The sequence below is a fragment of the Vulpes lagopus genome, chromosome 1 (genome assembly GCF_018345385.1).
Source record: "Vulpes lagopus strain Blue_001 chromosome 1, ASM1834538v1, whole genome shotgun sequence".
NCBI lineage: Eukaryota > Metazoa > Chordata > Mammalia > Carnivora > Canidae > Vulpes > Vulpes lagopus.
The window spans coordinates 171,801,861-171,827,288 of NC_054824.1; the positions used below are offsets into that span (position 1 = coordinate 171,801,861).

General features: G+C 35.2%; 1 protein-coding gene across 1 annotated transcript in view; it reads right to left on the minus strand.

Moving 5' to 3' along the window:
* Window positions 1-1,973: 1,973 nt before the first annotated feature.
* XPR1 (xenotropic and polytropic retrovirus receptor 1) overlaps window positions 1,974-25,428 on the minus strand; it is a 224,596-nt gene continuing 201,141 nt past the window's right edge. Inside the window, exons 12-15 of the mRNA XM_041756166.1 lie at window positions 21,952-22,118; window positions 17,683-17,822; window positions 11,017-11,238; window positions 1,974-7,852 (exon numbers count right to left, since the gene is read on the minus strand). Of these exons, the coding sequence (XP_041612100.1) occupies window positions 7,792-7,852; window positions 11,017-11,238; window positions 17,683-17,822; window positions 21,952-22,118 (590 nt within the window). The 3' untranslated portion in view covers window positions 1,974-7,791. The remainder of the gene's footprint in view (window positions 7,853-11,016; window positions 11,239-17,682; window positions 17,823-21,951; window positions 22,119-25,428) is intronic.

Consider the following 25,428-nt stretch of genomic DNA (forward strand, 5'->3'; position numbering starts at 1 on the left):
CCACTTGGCCTTTCCCAATATGATAGCTCTTATTTTGCAGACCAAGGATGCAGAGTGGGGCTTGGGCCAACTGCCAAATAGGTCATTCCAGTTATATATTGGCAGACTGAGTAACTGGCCACTGAGTAGGTCCATGGATGCTGAGGATCTCTGTAAACTGGACATTAGTCAGGACTACACTTATTATCTGGCCCCCATAGGATCCACTCTAACAAGGGGCCCATGATGATTCAGGTCTTGGGCCATCACTGACAACTCATGCCCTATGTCCAACCATCCTTAAAATATCTGGGTATTCCCTTTCCCCTAATGCATAGTTTCCTAATCATTATTGTGTATACTTGCCATGATATTGCAGTGTTTTTCCTCCTATGGACCCAGCCATCTCTTCTGTTAGCAGCTCTGGTACTGAAAACTGGTTCAGGTTCAGAAATTGGCCAAGGGATTGTGACTTTACTGGGGGCAACTGCCCTCAGCTTTGAAGTTGTCCATCATTGACTTCTACTAGTGTTACAGGCTCAGTAGTAAAAGTTGGGTGACTGCCCATCTACTTTGTCTCTAGGGACACTGTTCTAGGAATTATTCTTGTAATTCTGACCTTGCAGTCATGACAGTTAATTGTGACTTCCTGGCTTTGGATGGTTTTGTGCTGCTACCTGGCTCTATTGTTTCAGAGTCCTATCATCCCCATTGTTTTCAGCCAACATTGTTCTGTGGTGGTGTCTTTACAGAGGAGTCACCTCTGAGTTTTTAGTGATGCTAGTGTATTCCTCAGGATCTTTGTCCATAGTGTGTTCTCTTGACCTTCCAGCCCTAAGTATATCCTGCATGCCTGTTCCCCCTGGGAATTTTAGCTCCATCCTTCACTGTCTGCAAAAGCAATTCTGGAAATTTAACTGCTTTGCATGGGCCATCACTCTTTCCATGTTTCTAGGAACTGGGCTAGTAGCAAGTTTACACCAACTCCTGGAATCTTTGCTAGGGAGTTAAATTCTGTAACTTGGGGAGCATTTCCAAGTCAAATATTCTTCTCTATTCACCCTCAGGATCTCCAACTCCTATCAGTATCTGTATACTGTCTTATGGCTCTTTTAGTGTATAGTCCTTATCTTCCCTTAGCTGGCTCAGTATGTCCCCAGCTGAGTTATGAGAATCCTGAGTGATGCATATGTTATCTTGCACAAGGGTCTTTAATGTCTCCCATCATGGAGTAGGAGTGAGAAGCGCTAGTGAGGATTATGGGGAAATAGGTCCATAGACTCAGATTTTTTTCCCAGGGGCTTATGGAGTCAAAATCTTTTTTGGGGGCTGGGGGGTCCAACTAGATGTTACATCTGATGTGTCTGATTTTCCCAATGAGGACCCTGACGTTGCATAACAGACATGCCTTTGTTGTTTAACCATATTTGAAATTCAGCTACGCTATTAAGTCCTGGCTTGGCCTTCACTTTCTCTTCTTTCCCTTTGTCTCCCACTGTAGGAAATGAGAATGCTGTATGCAACCAGAGAGGCTGTTTCCACATCTGGCTGCCAATTAATTGCTTGGTACTTGCCCTCAGCTGTTCATTATCCTTCTGTAGGCATCAGTGACACTTAGAAAAGCCATCCAATCTCATTCCTCTATAGCTACTGTTTCCTCTCTACATGGATATGCAGTGATAACAGGAGTCCAGCTCTTCAAAATACAACTAAACATATCATTTCACCTAATACTTGAGATTCTGTGTGAGTGGAAAAAAATGAGCTGTTGCATCAATCCATTAGATGCCTAATACTACCTAAAAACAAAAGGCCATTTAAGATTATTTTTTAATTTAGTGAAAAGCTAACAAATTTTCCACCTTTGAAGTATATTTGCCCTAAACTCATACAAGTTAGTCCTAAGAAGAATCATGTCCAGGAAACCAAGAAACCCAAAGAGAAAAACACTCAACCACACAAACCATTTGCCAATGACAAAGGAGTCAGCAAACTGTTGTAAAACAGAGCTTGTAATAATGAAAAAAGGACAGAGTTTGTAACCAATCACTTATTTTCTTAAAAACACATAACCACATTAACTTTTTGCTTTATACAACCATCTAGAAACTATAAAACAGTACCACATTGTGCATTTAACCTACTTATCAAGAAGGGAACTCCACACATTGTAAGAATTCTACCCATATAAGAAGGAAAAAGGAGACAGCTAATAGCATAGTCACAGATACAACATGAGTCCAAGCAAGCATCAATTCTTTGACGTCACCTTTTCCATATACCAGAGTGGAGAGAGTAAGAAAGAAAGCAAGGGAGAAAAAAGAGGGAAAGAAGCACCCACAGAGGACTAATCACATTCCATAGTTACTTTTGACAACTATAGCTCAGGGTTTCATAGAGTAGTATCATTTGACCAACACAATGTGGTAGAGGGTGAAGGAAACATGAGTAGAGGGAGAAGGTTTGAAAAGACAGATACGTTTTACACCCTATTTCCCTCCTAAATAGTCTTCACTGATACAAGCTTCTGTGCTAATCCAGAATATAGCAAGAAATTAAATCTTAACAATGTGATAAAGCTTGAATTCTTCTCTTTTTGCAAATGTGAGTGGCTCACAGTTTTACTTTACAGTTAAAAAGAATAACAATATCAATGACCAATTACAGGTTTCTTTCAGGATTCCCCGACAATCTTTCTTCCTATTCCCACCATGCTGGTGTTGTTACAGGACAATCAGGGAAGTCTGGGTAGGAACTTCAGGAAGTTTGGGTAGTAAGATGGAATTCTTGCTCTTTTCTTAGAAGTCCACACCTTTCTGGTAGTAAGTCTTCCCTTTGATTTGTGGTGGTACAGAGGAAAGGGCATAGGAAGAACTAAGGTAATATGGTGGGAGTTTAGTCAAGTAACTGGTTTGAAGGTTTACAAGATGAGACTGTAATTAGCAGACACACTGAATCCAAGGCAAACAATTGGTTATTTGATTGTCCTCCTTAGGTTGATGGCACCATAAAAAAACCAAAGGTGGCTTTGAAATACTAATAAAACAAACCAAAGGTCTGCTACAAGGAAACATACTTTAGATGAAAATTAGTATAATGCTTCTTTTCACTTCAGGGGAAACTCTCATCTTGTCCCTCTCACTTCCTCTTCCACCTTAAGTAAGCAAATACATTCTGGAAGGTTATTTTTAAGGAGCAACTCCGTATCAGAGTTTTGCCCATTCATACAAGGGCATTATGAACTATACCAATCAGCAGGCTCATCTCCATTTCCAGGCAAACTTCTCATATTGCTTAAATTAAACTCTTTACAATCAAATGAGATGATTTTACATTTTCATGTGTGGTAGAGTGTAGTTTAATGCCAGCTAAATTACTGGTCTGTAGCACTGACCATTACAAATTTCTTATGCTCTAATATAATCAATTCTACACATTACTTCGGTGCTCTGACATTAAATACATTGAAAATATAATGCAGAAAGTTAGCTTTTAAGATTTACTATCAAGATTGATACTTGAACATAGAAACATATTTAAGTAATTTTTAAAATCTCATTTTAACTCTCCTAATCATAAGAAATAAAATTTAGATGCATCATAAAATGAACTAAGCTGATAAATTTATCCTTCTTCACCTCTTTCTGAAATTCTACCACAACTTGTATTGTCCTAACCTAGTGACTATAGATCTTGTATGTAATGATGCTGGCTCTTTTATTAGGTTTGAAAAAACTGTGATTTTGTAGTTGAAAAAGCCATAGATTCAACATGATTTTTTTTTTTAATCTGAAAAGCAATCTTAATTTTAAAAATTTAAATATATAGCAAGAAGTCCTTATTTTCGGAGTCAGGCAAATTTCATGCAAATTAAGGAGAATTATATTCTGAAATTGTTTATCAAACACAGTGCAAACACTTCAGAGAATTTTAAGTTTTTGAATAAAGTAATGCCATGGATAGGGTTATTTTCTAAATTAGTTTCCTTAGATTAAGTTTTCCTGGTCATTACTTAGCAAACTGCATTTGGGTATTATTTTCTGAATAATGCAAAGTAATGAAAAATAAAAAGGGAAAATAAAGGCAGGTCTCTACCAACAACATAACCACTGGAAGGAGAGACAGTGAGGCATGACCAATGTCACTGAGTTCACACAATTTTTAACTGCCCAGCTTCTTGGTGCCAAAATCCAATACCTTCCCACTCTTCTCTTCTAGCTCCACAATCACTTTATTTTTCTTCAGCTAAATATTTGTTAATCTAACGTCCATACAACTCTGTAAAAGGTCACTTCCCCCTACCCCCAACTTGGCTTAGTTCACTTCTTAAGAAAGGGTGAACTGCTTTCTTTAGTTATTATAAATGTACTTTGGTCAAACCATGGTGGAAGAATACCATACATCAACAATTTAATTCTAGTAAAATCTGTTAAAAGCTTGAAACTCTCATGTTGTAAGTTTGGGGAGTTGCAGATCCTGGAGGCTAGGCCCCATTTTCCTTCTTTAAGGGTACATATAGGTTACTGATGAGTTGACTAGCATTCTCTCACATCATTGCTTCTGACTCTAAAGTGAAGCAGCTTTCTTAAGGGGAAAAATGAGAGATGCTGGAAAAGAAAGTTGCATATGGGTTTCTAATCTTAAAAATTACCATTATAACCTAATTAATGATGACTTAAATTTGATCATTTTATTGTCTCTCTGAATGGTAAGAAATCATCAATGATTCCATTTTAATGGTATAGATAGTCTTAAATATAGGTGCATATTTGTGAGTAGAAAATAAACCATTTTTCTTTGTCTTCTGATTTCTTTACACACATCAATGAACTTTATTAGTATTTTCTCTTCATTCATTTGGGGAATATTTAAGCTGATGATATTAACTGATTCTCAAAACAAAACTAGAATTTCTAAACCTAAAATTAGATAAAGTTTTACTTTTGGTTAGATTGCTCTCCTTTAAAATGACTCTGTGCTATTAATTTCCTAAAAGTTCTGCAAGTTTTGGTGTACAGATATCTCCAATAAAATATTAGGTAGGACATAGCATTGGCACCTGCTAGGGCATTTAAAACTTAGAAGAGAAAAATACACATTGCCTTTTTTTTCGAGGAAGAAAATTTAAATGTATACTCTGTCTCCCAAACTGTTTCCTCTTATGAGGAAAATCCTCTTTTCTCTTTATAACTTTAGGAGGCACATAGAGCTGTGTGTTTAAACACTTATTTGAGCATCTGTCATCATAAGATGAAAGTTACATAAGCCTTATTCTTGAATAGACTATGCTAACAGGACAAACACATCAGAAAAGGAACAAATTCTAACATTGTATTATCTATGAAAAAATAATACTGATTAGGGCCTAGAATCATAATAGTTGAAAAAAGACCAAATTGGCTATAGGATACACTGAAATAAAAACACCAGGGAGTTCAAATACCAGAAGTCAACTATATGATTTTATGTGTGTCATTATATAGTGCTATTAATAGAAAATGAAGTTGACAATTCAAATTGCTCTGGATACATATTAGTACCACCAGTTTTATTTGTACAAGAAATGACTGGTCCACTGGACTTATCTAACTCAGTAATAATTACTGCTATTTCTTGACAGACCAGTGATACTTCCCCCATGGTTTAAAAGTACAAAAACAAAATAGTTAGAAAAAAACCCCCAAGTATAAATAATGCAACCTTTAATCTATTAAGGGTTACTAAATTGTTACCACTGATTATTATAAATGATTTAACTTATTTAAACTAAAAAAGAGTAATTAAACTTTTCTTCCTCAGTTTTTGGGCCAAGGAACATGCTTGGCAAAACATAAAAAAACAATAAAAGCCAAAAGTTTGTATGATTTTTTAGGAAAAAAAAAAATCTCAATTTGGAAAGAGAAAAAATTTTCGAAGCTTGTCAGAATAAAAATGGGATAAACTCCTTTAAAAATGAACTATTTGTCAGTTAATTGGTAGAATTTTGGTAGTAACAGTAACTTTAATCTACTGGAATCATGACAGGCATTAGTAAAGACTAGTAATACATGGCAATAGAGTTGCTGACAAAAGGGGAATATTAACGGTCAGTAACCACCTATTTTTAAGACTAAGTACGTGATAATACTGCCCTTCCACTCACTTGTCTCTTTATCTAAGATTAAGCTGAAAATGACAGAAGTAATTTACTTTCATGAATACACTGATGTTGATGCTAGAATCCTCATTTGGATCTGGGGGGTTGGGAGGATTAAAACACACTTCATTAAAACACATTAATTTTGTTAGATAATGAAATGCTCAATATAATGCCAAGCACATTCAAGGGAAGTAAAATCCTTTAAGGTTTTAGGGCTTTTTGGATGACTTAGTAACATAGGAAAAAAATCAGACAAAGAATTTAAAACGGGCATTGTGCACAGACCACAAGAGTCTGAAATGTCTAAGAAATACACCTTTTGTTTACGACCAAGTTTAGACCCAAAAAATCTTAAAAGCAGGTTTTCTCTCATAGGAGGGCATGAAATCCAATGTTCATCCTTTAAAACTGCTGGGAGAAATGGCTACCAAGGTCTGTTTCATTCATAAAATGTGAAAGAGGAAGGATAATTTGTTCTTTGCTCTCAAAAATATGGTTTCCCCAAGACAAACTTTTAATTTGATCAAATTCTGGCTAAAGCAAGTGAATCCAAAACAAAAACTACCCAGTAAGGGTGTAGGGACTCTGAAATAGCTTCATCTTCTCATTCAGAGTCAGTAAAGGCTATATACTTCAATTATCCTAAATGCTAAAGCTTAATAAGGCATAACTTCAGTTGTTATGGTTGGAGTATGGGCAAATGTATTCCACATCTGTTCCTTAAAAAAAAACAAAAGTATCAGACCTCTGAAAAAATTTTAACCGGTTGTGTGGAAGTATACAGATGCTTTGTTATGAGAGATGCTCAGGATTCTAAAGCAGCAGCAACTTAAAAAAAAAATCAGCAATAAAACTTTGGCTTAAAATTAAAAAAAAGAAAGAAAGAAAAGAAAAAGTCAAACTGGTGCAAGTTGTCTCATGAAAGAGGTATTGTGGACTAAACCCTCAAATGCTGTCCGACATTAGTTTCCCCTGTCTTCTTTCACTGTTACCACCTTCATTGCACAGGAGTTCTATCATTCTTTTATGGTTAAGTTTCATAAATAATGAGAAAACTATATGCAACAAATACATCATATTTCCCACCCACCCAGCAACCCTCCCCAAAATAAGAAAAGTTACATCAAATTAAAAAGTAGCTTCGTGAATGAAGGTACTGCTCTAAGTTGCACTTTCCCTGCAAGTGCGGCCAGTGCTTTTGCGCTGGGTATGAAGGAAAGGAAAAAATTCTCCACATAAACTGACAAAAAAATTTAAAAATCAATGTCCGGTTTCAACCAGTCAAAACCGGGCCCAGCAGAAGCCGAGGTATCTCGGTACCGTCCCATCAGAGGGTCCTTGCAATGCCTGTTCTTCATCCTGATAGGTATCTGTGTCCTTGTGATTGTAAACAATCCATAAGATACTATGTTTTTGTTCCTTAAAATGTCCTCTGATTGGCAAAATGAAGTAAATATTTGTTTTAAAAATAGAAAATGAAAATTAAACCAGAAGAAAAGAAAAGAAACACAGTGAGCTTGTTTGGAGTCCATAGGATCCGATCTGGAAGAGCTCGGAAAATGTGTTATGTGTCTTCTCCTGTTTTCGGCTGGAAAGGTACTAGAGGTTGCGTTGGTCGAGGAAAGAATTGTAGAGTAGGAAAACCAAAGATGTTAATCTAGACTTCAGAGGATTCAAGTGTTAGCTTCGTCATCTGTGTCTTCTATCAATACCTTAGTGTCACGAGCCTTGGATCTAGTGGAATAAGAGGAAAAAAAGTACTTAGTCCATTATTAAAATACAAACAGGTCTATGGTATTAGGTACATTTCCCATCTTACCACCATTAAAAATACATTGTAAAAGGCTATTATATATTGCATCAGATGGACTATTCTGGAGTTTTACACTCAATTTCCAGGATTACTAGAAAAACATTAAGAAACTAGAGTGCAACCAGAGGAAGGTAACAAGAAAAATGGCTGGGCATGTGTAAAACAGGGGGAAGTAATCTAGAAGAAGAAGATCTCCATTTGATCAGCCATAAAACATAATGAAATCTTGCCATTTGCAACAATAAGAATGGACTTTGTATAATAATACTAAGTGAAATAAGTTAGAGAAAGACAAATAGCGTATGGTTTCATACACCTGTAGAATTTAAGAAACAAAACAAGTGAACAAACAAAGGGAAAAAAAGACAAACAAGAAAACCAGACACTTATGTGAGGTGAACAAACTGCTGATTGCCAGAGGAGCTGTGGGTGGGAGGATGGGGAAACAAATGAAGGGTTTAAGAGTACAATTACTGTGATGCATGCCGAGCAATGCATAGAAATGTTGAATCATTATATTGTACACCTGAAACTAATATAACACTGCATGTTAATTATATTTGAGTAAAAAAAAAAAAAAGGATCTGAGCACTGACTTTGTATGATGTACCTTTCTAAGTGTTAATTTTTATCTCTATAAAGCAGGAATAATAACACCTATTTCACATAATAGTTCTCTTACCTCATGGAGATTGTGTCAATATCAAGTGAGAAAACAGATGTAAAAACCATCAGTAAGTATGAAACAAATATAAGGAATTATGATGAGCATGACAGAAATACTGCCATTTGAGGTACACATGAAACTAGATGAGTAAACCAGTAGAAGATAAGACCTAAGACTGTCATGAGCATGAGAGTTGTAAAAAAATTGACAGGGTATGATGTAGAGGACAGAGGAGACTAAGTTATGAAAGCCCAACTAGGACCAACTGGTTAAAGTTACAGTGAAGCATATTTCAGTCCAACATAACCTATCTACCACGATAACCATCCAACAATAAAATCAGGTGCCCCATCTGGTTATAAACTTCATTATCACTAATCATAACGCAGCAGAAGAGATTCCTGTACCAGATGAAAAAATGGGATTTGATAATCTTAAAATACTCTGCAATTCATAAGCCGTATGCAGTATAAGTGGTACTCTGTGAAGTGGGTATTATTATTCCCACTTGATAGAGGTGGAAACCAACATTCAAAAGGTAAAGGATGTGCTACAGGAGTCACAAAGTCAGTACTAAAATTCACTATTTTAGATTTCTTGCTTTCTCCATTGCAAATAACCTGTTTCTTTGTTCTAAACACCTTTCTCTGGTTGCACTCTAGTATCTCAGTGTTTTTCCACTTAACACCTGAAATTGAACATCATAATCTAGTTCAAGAGTTTCTGTTTCTGAAGCAGAAATAGTGTATGTTTAGATTGCCCTCTGCTGGTGACTAACGAGGATAAGACATTCAAATTGAGGAGCAAACGAGAGTGAGACAGCCTCCTACAGTCCTCCAGGCCTTTGTGGCACCTGTGGACCTTCTCTCCCACTGGCCACTTCCTGCTTCTTCAAACTCTGCTTCCTTACCACAATAGTCTCCTGCTTTGTTTTGGTGTTCTTCCCAATGACCTCTCTGGCCATTCCTTTCCTGTTCCTTCTGTTTATTCCTTTTTTCTCTTTGCCTGTGTTTCCTCAGTCTTAGCTCCCTACTTTTCTGCTTTTCTTTTCTCTACCTTGTCCTTTTAGAGAACTTCCAAATTCCATCAAAAGCTTGGGCAATTTCTATTCTGCTCTCCAATATCCATGGGTTACTATTACTATCTCTTATTTTTTACTTCCTTTAAAACATCTCCTTAGGTTGTTTTTAGTCCTACTGTAAAACATCCTAGCCCAAGTCTTCAATGTCTGATACTTCAGAAAACTGCAGGGGCCTTCCAGTTGGTCTTCTGGCCTTTACTGTTCTCTTCCCCAATATATCTTGCACAATGCCATTAAAAACCTATGAAAATACTACTTTCATTCTTCCATGAAAAACATTATTGGACTCCTTCCTGGCTATATGATCAAGGCATTTGTATTATCCAGCCTTTTATAATCATACTTCATCTATTCAGCTAAATTTTTACTAAGGTTCTAGTCACATGGGTTTTCCTTGTACCCCTTAATTCCTGACTGTGCCTCTGACCTAGTCAAGCACTCTCTTATCTTTTAGACAACTGCCCACTCCCACTTAAGTCTCTTCTGCCATTCCGATCCACTGTGAAATCTACTGTTTCTAAATTCCAAATGCAGCTGCAATATATTTATTGTTTCTTTTAGGATCATACAAAGTTAACGATTTATAAAACTATGGGTATTTTGGTAAGAAAAATAAGGGACGCCTGGGTGGCTCAGTGGTTGAGTGTCTGCCTTCCACTCAGAGCGTGATCCTGGGTCTGGGGATGGAGTCTCCCATCAGGCTCCCTGCCAAGAAGCCTGCTTCTCCTGCTATGTCTCTGCTTCTTGGTCTGTCTCTCTCATGGATAAATAAATAAAATTTTAAAAAAAGAAAAGAAAAATAATAATAGCTTATATTTATATAAGGTGTTTATATATAAGAACTCTTTCTGTGAGGAAACTAGTCTAAATCCCGTGTCATAACTACTCTATAAGCAGGTGCCATGTTAATTCTAATTTTCAGATGGACAATAAATATAAAGAAATTAGGTAATTTGGTCAAGGTTACACAGAGGCCAAGTGGCACAGCCAGAATTCCTAAAGTTTATAATTTGAAAATTATTTATATATAAATAATATATACAAATAATATATATAAAACTTACTGAAGAGTCAGTAAATTTTCCCCAGGGTACTTTTAATGTCAAATGAGTAGCATTTATGCATTAAGTAACACATTAATGACATTTTACTCTCTGTGTTAAGACATTCTATGAGTTGGATTATATGAAATTGCTGCTATTGCCATTTTTTGTAGGTGAAAATGGTTGAATGTCAGTGGTTTTGTGTGGTTCAACCTGATACCTTCCTTAGCTTAAATGTTAACCAGTGCTAAAACCTGTAGGAAATTCATCTCTGAAAAGCAGAAGCATACATACTGAGAAGCGAGGCGAGGCCGGCGCAGGGATATGCTCTGACTGTACTTCCACGGCCGGTTCTTCTGGCGGTTTCGTACCCCGTCATCCTGGTCCATCATCTGCTCTAGGAGTGTCTGATCATCTGCATTCAGAGGGGCCACAGAGATGTCCCGCACAGCACGGAATTCACCACAGTTATTCAGATGTTCATTCTCCAGGCGGAAGAAGTTCCACACAAATCGCCTTAGCAAAATGGGGTAAATAGGCAAATTATTTATAAAATCTGAACTTACTATTATAACATCTAACCCTTGCAGTATGTCAAGTTTCTACTCATGAAATAAAAATAAGGACTGAAGGGCTAGAATATTAAAACAGGAAAAGATGGTATAGTGGTGGGAGGGAAATAAGAAGGCTCAAGCAAAGGGGGGAAATTCCAGTGGCTAGATGGACATGCGTCTGCAGTTCAAGGGAGAGTCTAGGGCTAAATAGTTCCACAAAAACAGTTATCTTAAGTCATGGGATTAGGAATAATATAAGTGGAGGAAAGAAGAGGGCAGAGGACTAAACCCTAGAACCTACTGATGTTTACAATTTGGGAAAAGGAAAAAGACCAGTAAATGAGTTGAGAAGGAATAGCTAGAGAGAGGTAAGGGTATAGCTTCTGAGAAATGAAGTGAAAAAGTGCTTTGCTGAGAGGTAAAGTAAGGTAACTACAGAGAACTGACTGCTGGATTTAGCAAAACAGAGAGGCAGTATGATATAAGAGATTCTGAAAGACTAGTTTCAAATCCTAACTCCACCATTTACTAGGTATAATGACTTTTGATGAGTTATTTAATCTATGCTTCAGTTTCATCAGTAAAATGGGATAGTAACTGTATCTACGTCAGATTGTTGTGAGGATTCATAAGTTAATACACATAAAGTGCTCAAAACAGTGCTAGGCACGCAGTGGGCAATACGTAAGTGCTGCTATTACTGTTATTATTGTAGATTATACAAAAAGCAATTTAGTTGAGTACTGAGAAAAAAGACCTGAGTTGAATTAAAGGGTGAATGAGGAGGAATGAGAGAGTGGAGATACCAAGTACAGACATCTTTTTAAGAGTTTTCCTGTAGAGGAGACAGAAATGGGCAAGAATTGAAGGAGGAAAGTAGTTTCAAAGGAGGCTTTTTGCTTTTGTTTTAAATGGGTGATAGAACATCTGATTCTACTATTAAGCAAATAATTTTAAAAGGAGAAATAAAATAATCAAGAATTTAAAAGTGAGCTTTATTTTTTACTAGAAAAAACTTTTTAAAAAATTCATAAAGCAGTATTATATGTATGGGAAGAGAAAGAAGTGGGAGTGGAGTAGGTCTTGTAGTGATGGAGAATTTCCACACAATTCTAGGTTTAGGACCTAGACATCTGGGAAAGTGAAGAGGAAGAGGGTTGACAGGTGGTTTGAAAAGAGGAGTAACAGTGACAAATACACTGTTTCCAGATTCAATCTTTATCTTTCAGGTTTATTTTAATGTTTCCAGGTTTTATCTTATTTTATCAGACCATCTCAATAGATGTGCCTATCCTGACTCAGAGGATTGTGATAAACATGTCTGAAAATATCTTTATTTCATTTGTGAAAGATATTTTCAGTGGAGAAAGAGTTCTAGGTAGACAGTTATTTTCTTTCAGCACACTGAAATATTATTTTAATGACTTCTGATTTTCATTGTTACCTTTGAGAAGTCTGCAGTCAACCTAACAGCCATTTCTTTGATAAATAATCCTTTCTTTTAGGCTACTTTCTTTAAAATGAGCATTTTAATGAAAGGATTATGAAGATATATAAAAAAGTGCAAATCATAAGTGTGCAACTTGATTATTAAACAGTGACAAAAAAAACCCAAAAATAAATAAATATAAAGTGACACATTGTGTAATTACCACTCAGAATTTAAAAATAGAACATTATCACAGATCCAAAGCTGCCTTTATGGCGCTGTCCTATGTTCTAGAGTTTATTGATATACCTTTCATATTTAGTTCTGCAATCCATGTGGATTTTGTATATAGTATATAGTAAGAGTCAAGATTCATTTTTTCCCCATATGGATATCCAGTTGACTCAATATCATTTATTAAAGAACCTCTTTTTCTATACTCTTATTTAACCACCTTTGTCATAAATCAGGTAGTGTCAATGTATGTGTGGTTCTGTTTCTGGACTCTCATTCTGTTCCAGTGGACTATCTGTCTATGCTTTCACCAATACCAGACACTGTCTTAATTACTGTAGCTACATAGTAAGTATATTTACAAGTATAAATCCTTTAACTTTTCTCTTTTCAGCATAGTCTTGGCTATTCTATTTTTTTTCTTTTCTTTTCTTTCTTTCTTTCTTTCTTTCTTTCTTTTTTTTTTTTAGATTTTATTTTGAGAGAGAGCGAGAGAGAGAAAGTAGTATGGGGTGGATGGCAAGGGAGAGGGAGAGAGAAACCCAAGTGGACTCCATACTGAGCACAAAGCTTGAGGTGGAGCTCTATCTCACAATCTTAACCCAGAGCCAAAACCAAGAGTCAAATGCTCAACTGACTGTGCTACCCAGGTGCCCCTAGTCTTGGCTATTCTTGATTCTGTTTATATATAAATTATAGAACTGGTTTGTCAATTTTTGTACACATAATCATTCATTAAATTTATTCCTAGGTATATGATATATTCTGATGTTATTCAAAATGGTGTTTTTTAAAATTTCATTTTCTAGGTGTTTTGGACTGGTTTTTGGAACATTTTTTATTTATACTGACCTTGTACTCAGGGACACAGTTACATTTCTAACTGCTTATTTGTAAATTCTTTGGAATTTTCTACATATGCAATCGTATCATGGGTGAATAGTTTTATTTTTTCCCTAATTTTTTTAAAAGATGTATTTATTTATTTGAGAGAGAGAGAGAGAGCACTAGGAGCCAGGGGGGAGGGATAGGAGTAAAGGGAGAAAGAATCTCAAGAAGATTTGTGTGCAGAGTGCGGAGCCCAGCACAGGGCTCAATCTCACAACCCTGAGATTGCCACCTGAACTGAAACCAGGAGTTGGAAGCTTAATAGACTGTGCCACCCACGTCCCCCTCCTTTCCAAGTCTTATACTGCCCCCTCCTCACCCTCCACTACACTAGCTATACTTGCAGTATGATGTTAAAATGAAGTGACAACATACATAATAATCTCATTCCTGATCTCAAGGGAGGGCTTACAGTGTTTTACCATTAAATAGGATCTTATTTATATTTTTGTAGATGATCTCTGAATTATTCATGAACAAGTATTGACTTTTCTTGATGGCGTTTTCTTTTTTTTTTTTTTCTTTTTAAATTTTTTATTTATTTATGATAGTCACAGAGAGAGAGAGAGAGAGAGGCAGAGACACAGGCGGAGGGAGAAGCAGGCCCCATGCACCGGGAGCCCGATGTGGGATTCGATCCCGGGTCTCCAGGATCGCGCCCTGGGCCAAAGGCAGGCGCTAAACCGCTGCGCCACCCAGGGATCCCTTGATGGCGTTTTCTATACACACGAAGGATTTTCCTCCTTTATTCTACTAGTGTGGTGAGTTAACACAGATTAATTTTTTAAAAAGATTTTATTTATTTATTTGAGAGCACAAGCAGGGGGAGGGGCAGAGGGAGAGGGAGAAGCAGATGCCCACTGAGCTGGGAGCCCAATGTGGGGCTCAATTCTGGGACATGAGGCAAAGGCAGATGCTTAACTGACTGAGTCTCCCAGGTACCTCAACACAGATTAATTTTTAAATGTTAAATGATTTTTGAATATTAAATCTCACATTCCTAGAATGAAACTAACTTGGTTGTGATGTATTATCCTTTTTATTGTGCTGGATTCATTAGCTAATACTTTCTTCAGGAGTTCTGCATTTCTGTACATGTGACAGACTGGTTGGTCATTCTTGAAATGTCCTTGTAGATTTAGATATCAAAGCCATGTTGGTTGCACAAAACGAACTGGGAAGCGTTCCTTTTATTGCCTCTTTTCTCTGGAAGAGTTTTGTGTACAACTGATTATCCTCCTATATCTGGAGGAATTCTTTGGGCCTACAGTTTTCCTTGTGAGAAGGATTTTTTAAAAAAGATTTATTTATTTGAGGGAGATGAGAGAGAGAGAGAGAGAGAGAGACAATGGACACACACATGGGAGGGGCAGCGGGAGAGGGAGAGAATCTCAAGCAGATCTTCACTGAGTGCAGAGCAGATGACGTGAGGCCCCATCTCATGACCCTGAGATTATGACCTCAACTGAAACCACCCAGGCGCCCCTCTTGTGAAAAGGATTTTAATATGAATATAATTTCTGAGAAATCTGGGTGGCTCAGTGGTTGAGCATCTGCCTTGGGCTCATGGTGTAGTTCTGGGGTCCTGGGATTGAGTCCCGTATCAGGCTCCCCACAGGGAGCCTGCTTCTGTCTCTGCTTCTGTGTTTCTCATGAATAAATAAATAAAAATCTTAAAAAGATCAATATTTCAAAATAAATAATTTCTTTTTTTTTTTTACGTTTTTATTTATTTATTCATGACAGAGAGAGAGAGAGAGAGAGAGAGAGAGAGGCAGAGACAAAGGCAGAGAGAGAAGCAGGCTCCATGCAGGGAGCCCGATGTGGGACTCGATCCTGGGTCTCCAGGATCACACCTTGGGCCAAAGGTGGCGCCAAACCGCTGGGCCATCTGGGCTGCCCAATATAATTTCTTTAATAAATATAAACCTGTCAGATTTTCTATTTCTTCTTTGTTGATTTTTAAATTTAAATTCAATTAATTAACATACAGTGTATTATCAGTTTCAGAGGCAGAGTTCAGTGATTCATCAGTCTTCTACAATACCCAGTGCTCATTACAACACATGCCCTCCTTAATGTCCATCTCTCTCTCTTTTTAAAGATTTTATTTATTTAATTGAGAGAGAGAGAGAGAGAGAGAGAGAGAGAGAGAGCACGAGTAGGGTGAGGGAAAGGGCAGAGGCAGAGGGAGAAGTGACTCCTCGCTGAGCAGGGAGAGCCTGAGGTGGAGATGGATCCCAGGACTGCGAGAGCATGACCTGAGCTGAAGGCAGACACTTAACCTACTAAGCCACCCAGGCGCACCAATGTTCATCTCTATAGTCGTTTTAATAAACGGTGCTTTTCAAGGAATTTGTCCATTCCACCTAATTTTTAAATTTATTGGCATAAAGTTGCTCATAATATCATCTTAATTCTTTTTTTTTTTTTTTTAAGAGAAGGGGGGGAGGCAGAGAGAGAGAGAGGGAAGAAGAGAGAATCTTAAGCAGGCTCCATGCCCAGTGCGGAGCCAGATGCAGGGCTCAATTTCATGACCCTGAGATCATGACCTGAGCTGAAATCAGACACTTAACTGAGTGAGTCACCCAGGTGCCCCTCATCTTACTCTTTTAAAAAAATATCTTGAGGATTTTTGTTGTGTAATTTGTGCCTTCTTTCCTTTTTTACTCCATCAGTCATATTCAGGCATTTTATCATTTTTTTCATCCTTTTAACTAACTTTGGCTTGTTGATTTTCTCTATGTTTTCTATTCCATTAATTTGTTCTTTATATTTCCTTCCTTCTACTTTCATTTGGGTTTTATTTGCTGTTTTAAAATTTTCTTGAAGTGGTATATTCTTCAAATGTATACATTTAAGGCTATATATTGCCCTCTAAGCATGGTTTCAGCTGCATTTTCTTTTGTCACACTATCAGTTTCATTATGTTCAAAATATTTTAAAATTTCCATTACAATTTCAACTTTGACCCGTGGGTTATTTAGGCATATATTACTTGATTTCGAAACACTTGGGAATTCTCAGTTATCTTTTTGTAATTTTAATCCTCTGAAATTTGTTTAAATTTACTTTATGGCCCAGCATGTGGTTATTTTGGTAATGTTCTACATGTAAATGAAAGAATGTGTATTTAGTTGTTGAATGTAGTATTCCATATATGTCAATTAGGTCAAGTTGGTTAATTGTGGACTATTCGACAAAGTTAGCAATGTCAACTTTTGATTTACTATTTATTTATTTATTTATTTATTTATTTATTTATTATTATTATTATTTTTGTTTTACTATTTTCAAGCTATGTATTTGATGCAAACAAATTTGAACTTGTTATCACAACTCAAAGTCTCTAGGTTTGGCAACTTTCTTTAGTGCAAAATCAGCTTTAATGCTTTGCTGACCTCCTGGGGTACCTGCTTTTACTTAGATTTTAGACTACCTTATTAGATAATTGATGTTTTTAGTAGGAAGATTTAAAAAACTATTCCTCTAGCATTTTCATTGTTTCCAGTGAAAAAGCTGCCAGAATGTCAAATTGCAAATGATTCTCAAAAGATTTTCATTTCAATTTCTGTTCTAAAACTTTTTACCTCCCAATTTCTACTCATGACCCTTCCAGTGGAGCACAATTCTTAAAAAAAGCTTATAAGCCATCATTAACATTTTTTTTTAACTTTGTAAGAATCAACCTCTTAGACCTTCAAGTAAGATTTTCCAACTCTGAAGCTAATGAGAATTTTGAGAAAAGTTGGAAAATTAAAACCTTTCAAATTTTAATAAATTCTAATTTGTAAGTAGTACTGGGTGTCTTCTAGGGGAAAAAAACTTTGATAGATTTTTTGGTAGTCTGCTTACCGGAAAACCTCAAGGGGAGCAAAGACAGTAGCAATGATGTCCCCAGAATGAGGCAATGATGTCATGGAGGTACTTGAGATTTGGATAGTCCAAGCAAAGCGGAGAATCACATCCTCTATGATGGCACAGTAGTAATAGGCCTAAGGAATAATAAGCAAATTGAGTACACTTACCATTATGTTTCTCACAAATAAGCACACCTATCACAGCAACAAGACTCACATAAGTCCCATCAACAAGCATAGATTAAAGAGGAAAAAGTTTTATTTTTATTTTATTTTCTATTTTAGGAAGATCTCACCAATTTAGCTTTTTTCTTAAATAGCATAATATTCAAAATGTTTTATTGAATTTCATTAGTCACCTTACAAATATATGCTAAATTAGATCCTTGATGTGACTGAAATTATATATATTAATGTGTATATCATATGCTAATAATGACTCAACAGCAAAAAGATTAGCAGATTAATTGTGTTATTTGCACTGTTATTCTCAAATTACCTTATTCTACATTTGAAGGAAGTTTTTTACCTTGCTTTTCAAGGTCATTAAATAAAATGAGGCTTCGATATCACAAACATGGGTTGAATTAAAGGAATGTTCTATTTTTACATGGGAAAGACAGCATTGAAATTCTTTCAGGTACTAGTACCCAATATTTAGGAGCCCAATTTTAGCTATACAAAAGTTTTAAGTACACAAATTGACAATAGACTAGACCTGTAATCCATGGATTTGTTTATTATTAATCTCTGGATAATCAGCTCTTTAAATATATGTGTTTAAAGGCTGTGACATCTTATGGAAATTGGAACTGCTACATATTTACAACACAGCATTTATTTTTAAAAAACATTTACAAAGGAATACTAGTCATGTTTAGGAGGCTATTAACAAAAAAAGAGCAGTCCCCTTGCTACCTTCTCTTTTCATTTTCTAGAGACAATTTCAAATTTCTAACTATCTCTCCTAGTATTTATCCACCATTATTTCTAAATAATGTAGATATATTGCTTTATCTTGATTAATCTATTGGAGTTGTTATCCACTGCTTGATAATGATAAGTTTTATGAAGATTTTAACATATTTACATACCTCCCTGTTCCTTCCCTCATCCATCTAATACAGTGCTAATGCAGTTTTTGGATAAATCCACATCCAGTGAACTCATTATTAGGCTTCAGTGAAGAACTGCAATTTCATGTTACTTTAACAGTCAGTCTTAAATTGATCCAAAATTGAAGGATCAATTTTTGTGGGAGCTGACGTTCCCCAAATTGTGAAAGTCTTGGGAAGAATACACTTAACATGAGATTAAGAGACAGAAAAATTGTTTTAATATGGAGATAACAAACATACCTCCTGGACCCAGATGTGGTGCTCAAAAATATGTACTGTTAATCCCTAGGAACTGATTTTAAGATGCATAAAACTGTGTTCTTAATTTTTAAATGAAGCTCCACTGGACTCTACCAATAGTTCCTCTTCCCTTTTCAAGTAGAATGAATTTTATTCCAGTTTTTGTCTTCTTAAGATTGAAAGGGATGCGATCCAGAACATTTTTCTTATAAATTTGCAAATTACAGTGTAGGAAACCATATACTTTATTCTCTAGGGTCATGAAAATATGCAATAAGGAAACTGAAAAACTCTATTCACTTATTTTATTACAGGGAAGCCATTAAGTTAGAACTACTGAAAAGGAGGCATGAATTAACATTTATATATAAATATGAACAATTTACCTAAGCAGTCAGTATAAGAAGTAAATGTATAATATTGCTCAGTTAGGCAAGAACAATATAGGGAGCAATAAGGCATAATAACATTTGGTGAGCACCAAAGGATCATCATTTACCTGAGCTCAAGTTTGCTCTCTGACTTTATTTAATATTGCCGATTTTCTCTTTTTCATTAAAAAAATTTTTTTAAGTAATTTCTACACCCAATGGGGGGCTCAAACCTACAACCCCAAGATCAAGAGTCGCATGCTTTACCAACTGAAGTTTCCGTGATTTTTCTTTTCAAATGAGATGTATAAAGGTATGTCTAGTGCCTTGGTCATATATTCTAAATTTGCATATTGGGATTATTGCTATAGCTTACATTAAAAAAATCGTTGTAAATTAATATCCTCCTTTCTGTCTTCATTTGCTTATCTGAAATTACCCTACATATCATTCTTTGTATTCACTCTCCTACCATCTACCTTTAGTCCTCATACTTAAAACAGCCTTCCCCACTCACCAACTGAATATTACAACTTCATACACTTTTCAAAGTACAGTTCTGAAGTACTGGTGACATTCTGATTATAACAGTATAAAGTATTAGTGACCCAATCTATACATCCCTCATCATCACAGAATTTTAGAACTGGGAAAGGGTCAAGAGATAATCTAGTAGAAGAGAAAACACCATAGTATAGATGCATAAAGTCATGTAGCTAGTTAGTGAGAGACCTGGAATCAGAATTCACTGACCAGGATACCTAGTTCACGGATTAATTTCTTTCATTATCTGAGTAATGATATTCTTGGTCTTTTGACTTTTTAAATTTAGGCTCTCTTATCCTTTTATTCATGTGGAGATAAAATCTTAAAGTAATTCCTAAGGAATTATCCATATATTTTCAGACTAAATTGGCACATTACTTTCATAAAAGCTGATTGAAATCAGTGAAGAGACAAGCCTTCTTGATGCACTAAAGGTGAGTCAGGTACTTCCTCTCCTTTGTGCTTTTACAGTACTTGCTTATTCAGTCAAGTATTTATTCAGTCATTCCAAAAATATTAAATCTACTATATGCTATGCTGGGCAGTGAGAGATATGGATACCTAAGCATATTATTATAATACAATGTGATAATTGCTATAATAGAAGTTTGCAGAGGTTTGTAAAATGGGCTTAGGACAAATGGCTAAAATGCTTGGAAAAATAAAGGCTTTTTAGAGAAAGTGACCCTTGAACTAACTTTTTAAAAGGAGGAACAAGAAAAGATGTGGAAAAAAAGAACCTTTGTGCACTGCTGGTGAGAATGTAATTGGTGCAGCCCCTATGAAAAACCATGTAAAGAAAAAGAAAAAGAAATACCATATTCCAGTAATTCCACTGCTGGTATTTACCCAAAGAAAACACAAAGAGTAATTCAAAAAGATACTTTTGTTTTACTATAGCATTCTTTTACAACAGCCAAGGTATGGAAGCAATCCAAGTGTCCATTGATAGATGTGAATGGATAAAGAAGATGTGTGTGTGTGTGTGTGTGTGTGTGCGTGTATACACACGCACACACACACATCTTCTCTATCTATCTATCTATCTATCTATCTATCTATCTATCTATATCTATCTATCTACAATGGACTATTACTCAGCCATAAAAAAAGGGATGAGATACTGTCATTGGCAACAACATGGATGGACCTAGAAGGCACAATGCTAAGTGAAATAAGTCAGAGGAGAAAGACAAATATCATATGATTTCACTTATATGTGGAATCTAAAAAACAATTTAATAAACAAAAAAGTAGAAAGAGGCTCATAAATACATAGAACTCATGGTTGTCAGAGGGGTGGGAGGTAAAGGAATGGGCAAAATGAGTGAAAGGAGAGCAGAAACATACAGGTTTCCAGTTATGGAATAAGTCCCTGGGATGAAAGGTACAGCACAGGGAATACAGTCAATGGTATTCTAATAGTGCCGTACGGTGACAGATGGTAGCTATACTTGTGAGTACAGCATAACATATAGAGTGTTGAATCACTATGTTGTACACCTGAAACTAATATAACACTGTGTGTCAACTATACTTCGATTAAAAATAAATAATTAAGATAAAAAAAGGAAGAATAGGAGTTTGCAAAGCAGACAAAGGGGGAGAAGACGGCATTTAAGACAGAGTGAACTGCATGTTCAAAATTAGGTCATAAATTATAGTAAGTTATGTATTCCTCTATTCTAGATTTTATCACATTTTACTGCAATTTGTTTACTTAGCTGTTTAATATAGTTTATGGCCTCTTTGAGAACCAGAACTTTATTTTTATTTTCTATAGTGCCCAGCATATAGTAAAAACTTGACATTTTTGCTGACTGAATGAATCAGTAGTTTTTGGTAATTAGTTGTGTTGTTTTTTCTAAATATATTAGGTTAGGATTAGGTATGTATCATAATAAGATTTAGCTGGTGATACACCGGAGTTGTTGTTTTTGTTTTTTTTTTTTTGTTTTTGAAGTAAATACAAGCATTCTTTGTACATACTTTTTGGGGGTATACAATTTCTTCCCGGAGAAAGGTGTTTTCTCCAGCATTCTTATCAAAGAGACCCCAGTCCATCTTCAGATCCCAGATGAGGGTATAGCAGGAACTGATGATACAAAACACAATCCAAAGGTAAAAGAATACCATGGTGTCTGAGTGACCTCGTTCTGAAGAAAAGGGAAAGGTGAAAGAGAAAAATTACTAGATTTAAGTAAAATTATTCATTAAATAAAAGTAACTTAAAAAGCAGATTCTTTACACAGCTCGATAAAGGAAGTAAGATTTTAAACAAGTCTCCTAGTAACGACACTGTCTAATAGAAATTAAATAGTAACTCTGATTCTCCTGAAGTACAAAAGAATCATCAAATATTTACCAAATACATAAAATTTGTACCAATGTGCATTTGGAGTTTTGGAGGCTCTATGCTGAACACATAAAAATCCAAATAACTGCAATGGAGTTTTGAATATTACAAAAGATGTCATTTTAGTTTTTGCCATCAGGTGGCAGATTAGGGTCAAAGATGAAAAAAAAATTCTGAAACACCACTAATAAGAAATGTGCTATGGCTTCTCGGCCTTTTGGCTAAGATCAAGTGAAATGTGCTACATTTGCTTCAAGAAATTCTGGGGTTGTTTTCACTTTAGAACCTTTCCTTCATATACTTAGATCATGTCTATGCTTATTGTGAAGGCAATCAGATAATTTTAATTCCAGATAAAATGCCAGAAAGAGACTAAGGACATATATGAAAGCAAATTTCTCTCAAATCACAAAACAAAGCATGATATTTTTGCTTCTTTTAGAGGTTGTTTATAGTTACAAATGTTGAGAGCACTATAGAGTACACTAAATCAGAATAAAAATAATTTCAATATATAGTTATATAATTTAGTATTTTTCACTCAAGTGCTTCATATATTCTCTAATGAAATTCTTTGGTAAGTTTGACTTATCATGATATTATTTGTATTCCCTGTTATTGTGTACAGGATATAGGTACTAATATGGTCCTGAATTATCAGGAAAGGTATGAAACATCTAATTCAAAAAAGTTTAAATTTTGGTTAGTTTCCCAAAGGTATAGAAAATAAAGGATGTATTATGTCTTATTCACAATCCTTCCTATTAAAGTAAATTAAAGTCCTTCCTATTAAAACAAGTGTTTATTAACCATTTTTAGGTATTAAAAGTGTTAAGTACAGTATGATTCAAAGGCACCCTTTAGAAATTTATAATATATTAAGTGGAAATAGCCATTTGTTATTGATGATAAATTTGAGCTCAAAATGAAGTATAAACAAAGCACTATGAGAACATCAAGGAGAATGGGAATGTTTCCATCAGCAGGAAATAAGAGGAAGTAGCATTTGAGTTATTTGTAGAAGGATAAATAAATAGTGTTGCAAAAGTCAGGCAGATGAGGCAAGTACATTCAAAGCTTAAGGAAGATAATGAAAAACTATGAGGGTGGGAAAGTACAAGATGTGTTTGAGAAGCTGCAAATAATCTAAATCTAGTGTGGGTGAAATATGGATGATGAGTATGATTTAAAACGAGGCTGGAAAAGACATTTTGGGCCTGATCATGGAATACCCTCTTGGTACTTAGGATCAGATCTGTATTTTAGAAAAATAATTAAGCTGGCAGATTGCCTGCATCAGAATTACTTAGTCAATTTAAAAAATATGGCTAAGTTAGAGTTCCAATATTAATCAGTTTGTACCAGCTCATAAGAACTGACTTACATTTTTAAAAACTAAGCTGTTAAACACAATTATTAAAAATTAAATTATGTAAACTTATGATTAGTTATATTAAAAACACAGGTAAAAAAACCTCAAAATTCATTATTTCCTAATTATTTTACTACATTTTGCTATAACCCGTTTTTTAAGGTTATATGTGTTTACTGTATCTATATGATGGAAACATTATATAATGCTGTGCTATTATACATCTTTCCCCAACATTCAATATTATCTTAGTAGCTTAAACTGTCCATGGTGGAAGTATTTATACCACTGAAATCAACAAACCTGCAAATCAGTACCTACTATCCCTACTGCTACCTAAGAGCTGATTTGTTAAACACCTACCAGCAAACCACTGTTCAGCTTCTTCTGGAAAGTCAGCAGTTGGAAACAAAAACCAGTATTTTTTAAATGGTCCACAAACGATACTAGGGAACAGTCAAGCTTAGATATAAATACATTTTCAGTTTTAAACTATTTTCATTAAAACATTCCTTCACCAAAAGTAAACTGGGTTGACTACTTATACTACAACACTGTATCATATAAATTATCAGCTTAAAAGTCCTAAAAAAATACTTACTATCTAGTTTAATTGGATGTGTTCTGATGTTTACTTCATTGTATAGATACAGTCTGAGTAGTATTATTCAATAATTAGCATCATCATTTAATTGCATTAAATATTATAACTTGTCTACTAAGGTTTGCAAAGAATAAAGCAAATGTAGCACCTTAATAAAATTAATAGTGTTCTCATATTTTCAAAACAAGATCAACACAAAGAGATAAACATAAGCAATTTAATTGTAAATTATATTTGCAACTCTTTTTTAAAACACTGAATGCTTACTATGAGCCAGGCACTTTATACATATTATCTCATTTGGTTTTTATAACAATAAACCATCATTTTGTTTGCTAGTAAAAGTAATGAAATGAGAATAAAGTAATAGATACATTCAGCAAGAGGTTAAAAAAAAATGAAGATTTCTCAAGTAAGTATAGGCAACATCACATGTTATTACTGAAAGCTGACTTTCTTTTCTAATTACTAAAGAAATCAAGTTCAAATTATTATATAAAAGGACATTGTAGGGGGAAAAGTTCAAAGAAAAAAAGGAATTAATAGGAATGCCTGGGTGGCTCAGCAATTGAGTGTCTGCCTTTGGCTCAGGGCATGATCCTGGAGTTCCGGGATCAAGTTTTCCATCGGGCTCCCTGCATGGCACCTGCTTCTCCCTCTATGTCTCTGCCTCTCTTTCTCTGTCTCTTGTGAATAAATAAATAAAATCTTTTAAAAAATTTGGTTTAAGGAAGGAATTAATAAGGAAACAAAAGTCAGTGTGCTAGTTTTCTTTTATGTCTTCTAGATTTTAATACAAGTCCTATTCTTAGAGTATAATTCCTAAAATGGTACAATGGGCCAAATGCTTCCTTCCTTTCTAAGCTCATATTATTTCCATGAAATTTCTATGAAACAAATACAACCCCTTAATGACTTTTCAAAAAGCAAGTATGTCAACAGAATATTTTGGAATAAGTAATGAATGTTTTATCATACTTTTTCAAGTAATGATTAGTGTACACCTAGTCTACCTGTGTTATACTTTGGTCTCTCTTTAATTATTACTTATTTGATCTTTCCCATCTCCCAAATGAGGAGTGCTTCTCCCTGAAATCATCTGCCTTTATTGGCATTCAGGGGATGTACTGGAAA